Source organism: Juglans microcarpa x Juglans regia, chromosome 2S, assembly GCF_004785595.1.
Source record: "Juglans microcarpa x Juglans regia isolate MS1-56 chromosome 2S, Jm3101_v1.0, whole genome shotgun sequence".
Taxonomy (NCBI): domain Eukaryota; kingdom Viridiplantae; phylum Streptophyta; class Magnoliopsida; order Fagales; family Juglandaceae; genus Juglans; species Juglans microcarpa x Juglans regia.
In genome coordinates, this window is record NC_054597.1 from 3,464,901 (window position 1) to 3,472,748 (window position 7,848).

General features: G+C 37.0%; 1 protein-coding gene across 3 annotated transcripts; it reads left to right on the forward strand.

Moving 5' to 3' along the window:
- Positions 1-3,976: 3,976 nt before the first annotated feature.
- LOC121252194 (protein MAINTENANCE OF MERISTEMS-like) lies at positions 3,977-7,256 on the forward strand. 3 transcript variants are annotated; one of them, XM_041151717.1, is made up of 10 exons: positions 3,977-4,181; positions 4,689-4,821; positions 4,934-4,991; positions 5,099-5,233; positions 5,309-5,504; positions 5,607-5,911; positions 6,033-6,176; positions 6,245-6,373; positions 6,445-6,486; positions 6,610-7,256. In XM_041151717.1, the coding sequence occupies exons 4-10, from the start codon at positions 5,132-5,134 to the stop codon at positions 7,231-7,233; spliced, it is 1,542 nt and encodes a 513-aa protein (XP_041007651.1). In that variant the 5' UTR covers positions 3,977-4,181; positions 4,689-4,821; positions 4,934-4,991; positions 5,099-5,131; the 3' UTR covers positions 7,234-7,256. The 3 variants fall into 3 exon arrangements, with proteins under 3 accessions (XP_041007651.1, XP_041007650.1, XP_041007653.1); XM_041151716.1 differs by having other exon boundaries at positions 3,978-4,181; positions 5,309-5,911; XM_041151719.1 differs by having other exon boundaries at positions 3,978-4,181; positions 5,309-5,911; positions 6,696-6,749.
- The last annotated feature ends 592 nt before the right edge of the window (positions 7,257-7,848 follow it).

Below are 7,848 nucleotides of genomic sequence, written 5' to 3' on the forward strand. Positions count from 1 at the left end.
GTATTTGATATTCTAAGTACAGCTTCATTCCCACAGCTGCACATTGGGACGTTTCTCGATGTACGATTAAGCAACGATGTTGAAGCAACTGATGACGACATTCTAAATCTGAAAGAGATGTGAGACATAACGTCAGTTATCAGCATATTCACTCTGCACTAAATTTCTATAAACCTTGACCATTTTCTAGAGGTTACCCACTTTTGAGACTTCATATGTGTTTTACATGAAAATATACTATTATGTAGCATTATACTGATATGAATCAGTTATTGGATTTTGAACATGTTCTCTTAACTCATATGATAACATGAACACCACATCAACTTAACTAGGCCTTGGAGACTTAGCCCCATGTTTAACTAAGAGGTGTTTCTAGTGCTATCTTTTTAAAAAAAAAAATCAGAGAGACAAGAATCTTTCACACCTCAACTGCCAAAATGAATTGCCAAGCCTTCATACCTCAAGATCAACAAATGACGTTTTCCAGGAAAGCAAGAAGAGAAAAGTACTGGAGCTGTCAACAAGCAGTGAGGATGAAGAGGAAAAACAAGAGGAAGGCATTCATATTGTGTCTTTAAGGCTTTTTCTCTATTTTTGCTAATAATCTGCAAAAAAAAAAAAAAAAAAAAAATGGTTATACATGAAAGTAAGGTTTATATTCAAGATGGTAAATTGCTCAAACATAAAAAAAAAAAAGCTAAAAGAACTGAATGACCCAAGATTTTGCTCCCAAGCTAAAGGTATTAATTAAATGAAATTTGTCAGAAACCTAATTCCATTACTGAATGATAATTAAAATACAACCCAAAGGTACATTTCAAAGAAAAATTAAATTTGAGGACCCAAGATTTTGTTCTCGTTCCTATACATTTCTCTTCCTAAAAATTGGATATTGTACAGTATCCAATTCTCTTAACTCCCCATGGCAAATGAATCACTCACTACTAAACAACCCAATGAGTTATAAGTGAACAAGAGTCCAACAAACATCCCAAGAATTAATTTACAAGTTGCAGAAACAGCCCATAAGAACAGGTTATACCATAAGCCAACCACAAGAGAATAGAGACAACGTAGAAAAATGCAAATTAACTGTAAATAATCAAAACACATGTAAATTAAGAACAACCCATTATTCGAAAGCCAGCAAAATTCACAGAGCAGCGTAAGAAGCAACAAAAACTAATACATATTGAAGATTCAAGAGCCAGAAACTCAGAATTGCAGCACTTGAAAGTTAGAAAATACCTAAGAAGAGAAAAAATCGAAACCAATAGGGGTGGATTAATTTAGAGATTTTTGCACAAGTGGAGTTAGGGCACATCAAGAGTATGAATGAGGGGGAGAGAGGCGTGACTGTGCTTGCCTTGAGGAGTTTCTCAGGCGGCGATATGTGGTAGAAGTTGGAGTCTAGACGGCAGCAAAGGTGACTGTAACATGAGAGAGGTAAAGATGGCGTCAGAAAAATTTAATTTTACAAAGAGAGAGAGTTGAGGTGGGAGGCACATGAGAGACTCACCTGAGACAATGCCACCGAACGGTGGTGGTGGGCAGAGATGGTGGGGGGTCGAGATGGAGGAGGGGGAGAACGTGGGTTGGGGGTCGAAATGGGGAAGGGGGTTTCTGATTTTTGAATGGGAGGGGACGTGACTTTTGAATGGAAGGGGACTGCTTTTGGTTTGGTTTTATTAAAAATATCTGCTGCTTGGATTGGTGTTGACTTGATCTTAACTCTCAATGAATGTTGGGAAACTATATATGCAAGAAATGAGCTGTGTTATTTATAAGATCATGTCAATCCAATCAAGTAAAGGCCAGGAATGCATGCATGCTAATAATTCCTTTATATATTCATCATCGATCATGGCATGATGATCATGATCAAGGAATGCGTTTCGTATAAAATAATCTCCTTACATCAAAAGCATGATCAATTCTTATCCTAAATCAATTCTTCATGTGGAAGGGTAGATTGTGGAAGAAGCAACCCATATTTTTAATAATTCATGCAAAGTGAAGATGTGCATACCGAGTATGTGTGATTCCAGGGCATTTATTAAATAAAAAAGGAAGATATATCTCATATTAGGGCTTTGGAGACACTCAATTCAATTCTTTGTATTTGGTCTTTCTATTATTATTTCCATTATATATGAAAAAGAAGAATGAAATGGATAGTCAAGGAAAATACAGGGTGATGGTTGATGGAATGCCCATCCTACTTTTGTTACTACATGATGTACATATACATTGACAAGTAATTTTTCTTTCTGTTTCCTATAATATGATGTTCATGCCTGTATGTAAGACGTGGAATGCAAACTAATTAATGGAACCAACCATTTAGGAAACCCAATCTCCCTTGAATCAAACTAATCAGGAACCCACTTCAATCCAAAATAAATAGCTATTCATACCAATCTACGCCTGCCTTGTTGCTAGCAGAAGTACAGGCTCAATAATCTCCTTATATCCAAAATAAATAGCTAACAGCAAAACAACAATTACAACTTCTACTATAAAAAACACATACAATCTACTATAAAATACATACAATGATTCAGGGCTAACAGCGAAACAACAATTAGAACTTATAAAGCACCACGAAATCATAAGGAGAAACGAAAGTAACCTCGGATGGAGCCGTTTGGTGGATCGCTAGAGCGCGAATCTTCCTCGGCGTCGCACAGGTGCGTTAGGGTTAGGTTTATCTTTGGGAGTGAGATCGGGTAGGGACTCGTTAGGGGAAGAAAGGGGAAACGAAGAGGAGATTCGATGAGTATGGGAAACGAAAGGAAGAGGGATTCGAAATCGCCCTGGGAGAGCAAAGAGTTCGTAAGAGGGAGGGAGGGAGACGGATCGTAGAAGAAATCCAAAACGCCGCGTTTTGGTTCACGCAGGCAGCCATAAGAGTGGAAACAAAACACACCGTTTTGTTTCCACGTAGGATGTCGTCCGCGGGGAGGCCTAACTCGTGCCTGCGTTTAGACATTTTCTTAATTATGGCCCTTTTGGGGACGACGAGCTGAAATGAAGTGGATAAAGACGTGGGTTGGGCTTCTGACTTTAACATGGGCCCGGAGTTATGAATCAGTATATTTGAGTCAATGTTGGGCCCAGAGCGTACCATTCTTAACTCCGACCATTGCACTTGATTTACGAGCGGCCAATTTTAATTAGGAAAAATCTTCCGGGAAGTGAGTTCGCATATTAAATCGTGTATCGATACTGACATATAAGATATCTATCTAATAAAATGTACGAATTGAAGACAGAAATAATTTTCATGAGACAGAAAACTTTTTCTTCTTTTGAAATTTTTTTTTCAATAAAAATAGTCATGTCAACTTTGATATACAGTTTGGTGAGCCAAATCGCTTGTATCTAACAAAGCTCGATCGATTAATGCTAAAGGATCAGACCAACTTACTTCTCGATGTTGAGTATATTTGTAAATAATAGTAAAATAATTAAAATTAAATTTTTTTATTAAATTATAGAAAATGAAAGAGAAAAAATTAGAATAAAAAGATTACGAAGTTAAAAAATTAATATTATTGTTATATTAAAATTTGAAAAAATGTGTTTTGTTTGGTAGTTTGAAAAATTTTTAATAATTAAATGAGAAAGTTAAAAATTTAAAATTGAAAAGTTATAGTATTTGAGTAATGTTTATAAATAAAATATATAATAATATTTGAGAATAATTAAGATACGTTGTGTTGCGAAACAAGGTCTAAGTCTCCACTTAGTTGCTGGTATAAAAGGGTTATGCTATTGGTAAAATTTAAAGTGTAACGTTTGGATAATATTATTAAGGAGATGATTTTTATCGTACAAAAATCATAAAAAAAGCATAATCTTATGGCTCCGGAGTCCGCTCTCACACTCTCTATAATCGTTAAAGCTCTTAAAAAAATGATTGTTATAAGGTATTTTATTTTTATTATAATAACATTTGATTTATTATCGTTATTATTATTTTCTAGAAAATTATCACTCAACGCAGCGCGAGCGATTGTGCAGAAGACCAGGCTCAATAGCAAAAGCCATTTTCTTACTTCTGCTCGACTTCAATTTGCAATCGATTCCCATTGAGATCCACCGAGTCCTTTGCCCTTTCAGAAACCCTCACCCTAATTCTGCTTTAGCTGCAAGTTCTCGTTCTCGGCGAAATGGTTTTGCTTCTCAAACCCTATGCAATTTTTATTTCTTCTGCTTTCTCGATAGTTTGCTTAAATTCAGCATCTTATAACTCTAACAGTGAAAGCTCAATGTGTTACATCTGTCTGAATTGATTTGGTCGTACATCTGTCTGATTTGTTCAATGCTTGAAACTGAGTGGGCTTTTTTGTACTAATCTAAATACCTAAAAGGCATGATATTTCTACTGAAAGCTCTCTAAATTCTTGAATTATCTTTGTAAACATCATTAACCACTTGAAGCTGCTTGATGTGTGTCGTATGACCAACGTCGGCATAGTCTTTATTGAGGAATTAATTGTATAATGTTTTTCACCTAAGGGAAATATGAAATTCTAGGTACCTACGGAGTTTTGTTCTGAAGATATTTATTTTTTATTAATTGTTTGTGTTTTATTTACTCTGCTTTTTGGAAGAGAAAACGTTCTTGTTGCATATTCCTTTTGTTAACCTACGACATTTCTTTTGTTACAAACTTCTAGGTACCCAATGAAGGGATGTTGCAACAGAAAAGAGAAAGGCTGAAGACTATATTGTCACAAAAGAAAAGAGGACGAAGAAGAAAAAGAAGCCAGTTGCTACTCCTCGTCCTACATGCTCATGGGTGTACTTTAGGTAATGCTTAGTTTCCTTACAGTAGGATCTGCTATGTCTAAGCATATTCCTTTTTGGGTTATTTTTTACAAGCATTTTTACCAGAAAAATGATGTCTAAATCGATGTTGCAGCCGGGAGTTTATCAAGGAGTATAGTGCTTCCCATCCCGAGTCCTCTGGTCTTAAAGCTGTGAGCCTTTTGATTGAATTTCAAAATTGATTTGCAAATAGCAATGTGATGTTTTTTATTTGTATCCATCAGAAAATCATTGATTGTAACCACTTTTTTTCTTTTAGGCCACAAAGGCTGCATCGGATGCTTGGAAGTGTATGAGCTTTGAAGAGAAAGCAAAATACACTAATCATGCTCGTGAAGTGTGGGATAACTACTTGAGTACAACTCCTGCTCGCACCCCCAAGCCAAGGAAACAGGTAATGTATATTTATTGGTGACAGTTTTTCATCTATGAGTTTGCATCTGTTGAATTTTATGGCTTTATAATGCAGACTAAACTAGTCACAAGATGTTCTCCGGGACGTTTATTCAATGTATTACAGCGCCTCACACCTGAGCAGAAGACTGCAGTGAAGAGCATGGGATTTGGCAGCCTCCTCGACCTAAGATGTAGGACACTCCGCCGTAGTTTGTGCCTATGGTTATTGGAGAGGTTCAATACTACAAGACGAAGCTTGGAGATTTGTGGTGAGTGGATTCCTTTATCTCCAAAAGATGTAGAGGTTGTGATGGGATTAGTAGCTAGTGGAAAAGATGTAGTGAACTCAGGGCCAGATGATTTAATCGCAGACTTACGTTGTAGTTACAATGCTACAAATCGTGGGATTTCAGTACGACTTCTAGAGGAGCGACTGGCAGCTCCAGAAGCAGGAGAGGATTTTAAGAGGTCATTTGTCCTCTATGCCTTGGGCACTCTTTTGTCCCCAACAGCGAGGTTGGATGTTAGCCCATCATTCCTCCATTTTTTGACAAATATGGATGCTGTCCATCAGTACAACTGGGGAAAATTCTTGCTTGACCGGCTAGTTCGAGAAGTATCTCGCTTTCGTCAAGGGAAGCAACGGGCAGTTGGTGGTTGTCTTTTGTTTCTCCAGGTAAACTAGATTTTTATCAGCAATTGCTTTATTTTGTACTTTATAATGTACTCGTAAAAAAAATTACTTTATAATGTATTGCCGTATTGGTAATTCTTTCTAAAATTATATTTGTTTTCAGCTCTTTTACTATGAGAGCATCTCTGTTGATGGACCAGGTCCTTTTGCCACTGCAGTTGTTCCATGCTTGTCTTCATGGGGTGAGGAGGAGATTACTGAGAGAGAAAAACGAGAAAGAGAGCTAGGTGGTTATGGTTTAGGAGAGGTACATTTAAGTTTGCAACGTTTGACAGTATAGCATGTAGCATTTGTCATGATAACTGCCTTTTGCAGGTGATCTGCAAGGAACGTTGTCTTGGTATGGAGCCGTCAGAGTGCAGGGATCAATTGGATGGCCCACCAGTACACAGCATAACCACCACGGTTGTGCGTGGCCCTACTTTTGGCCAGGAGGGGAATCAGGTAGTAGTCATGGAATTGAGATTCTTGAGACATTGTTTTTTATTGTTTATTTGTGTTTTGTCTATTTGTAGGCTGACAAAGCAAAAATGAACGGGCAGATTACTATGCGTGAGGTAGCCTTTTTCTTTGTTGGTCTTTCTTGAATTTACTTCCAATGCATTCTTTCATGTTCTTTTTTTTTTTTTTTTCCCTAAAAAAATAATTTAAGAATGAGCTTGATCGGTAGAATTCTACAGGAAGATATGCCAATTCTTATCAGGAGTAAAGATGTAGTCTGTGGGGACATTGAGGTGGTTGTTGATTCAGTCAGAATGGCTTGCAGGAACAGTGAGTATGGGTGCAATGAAACAGTGGATTACATTAACAACTTCCATGAAGAAACATGCACTTACGCTCCATGTTCATGCCCGCTGCCAGATTGCGACTTTATTGGTTCATCTGATCAGTTGTCACTACACTTCAGCAGTAAACATTGGGATTCTGGAAGGCGCTTCAGGTATAATGTGCCGTTGGCCGTCTCCTTAAGGATGAAGGAGCAATTCCTTGTTCTCCAAGCAGAAGAGGATGGTGTTCTTTTTCTCCTCAACAGGAGTGTTGAAAGTATTGGGAACGCGGTCATGTTAACCTGTGTTGGGCCAAGCTCTTCAAAGGCAAGGTTCTTGTATGATCTTGTATCGGTAAGAGGAAGCAGCAGCACTTTGAGATTAAAGTCAGTGACGGAGAATTTTCCTGGACGGTTAGAAGGTTTTCCGCCATTGGATTTTCTTCTAATTCCATTTCGTTATGTTAGTTTTTCTGGGCATATCAACTTGGACGTCTGTATATGGAATTCTACAGATATTGATGCTGACTGTCCTTAATTATTATATTACTTGCAATAAAATACGATACCTCTCTCTCTCTCTCTCTCTCTCCAGTTTTTTCATTCAATTTTCTTTTTTACAATTTTAAAAGAGAGATACAATATGTAGACTGTTCGTGAGAAAGATTTAGGGCTAGTTTGGGTAACCACTAATATTTATTATTTTATTATTATTTTTTACTTACTTTTATTCATATTTTTTATTATTTAATATTCTATCATATTACTATTTATAGAACATTTGAGATCACCGTACTATCAAAACGCATGCTTAATGTTGTAAATTCTACAATTTGTCAGAGAGAATTTGTAGAAAGTATTTGCAACGCAAATATGAGAGGATATTAGTTGGTCTTTTTTAATTTTTATGACAGCTTGGCTACACGGATTAAACAAATAGAAATACAAAGAAAAGAAAAATCTCACCCAAATAGAAGAAAGCAGAGCGGAAAACTAGACAAACAGTGAACAAAACAGAATGTAGTCCCAGGCTAGGTTTACCGGCGGTAGAGTTGGGCTTATCTCACATGCTCAAACTGTTAGCCAGGCTTTAAGGTGATATGAACCCAATTAAGCCAACCTGCATCGTAGCCCTTTTCGGTCTTGCTCTCTT

Excerpts from the sequence above, each read along its gene's own strand:
- LOC121252194 (XM_041151716.1), top strand. The coding sequence starts at position 5,132 with ATGAGCTTTGAAGAGAAAGCAAAATACACTAATCATGCTCGTGAAGTG. Across the intron at positions 6,177-6,244 it reads GTGGTTATGGTTTAGGAGAG|GTGATCTGCAAGGAACGTTG; the intron begins GTACATTTAAGT and ends TGCCTTTTGCAG. Across the intron at positions 6,374-6,444 it reads TTGGCCAGGAGGGGAATCAG|GCTGACAAAGCAAAAATGAA; the intron begins GTAGTAGTCATG and ends GTCTATTTGTAG.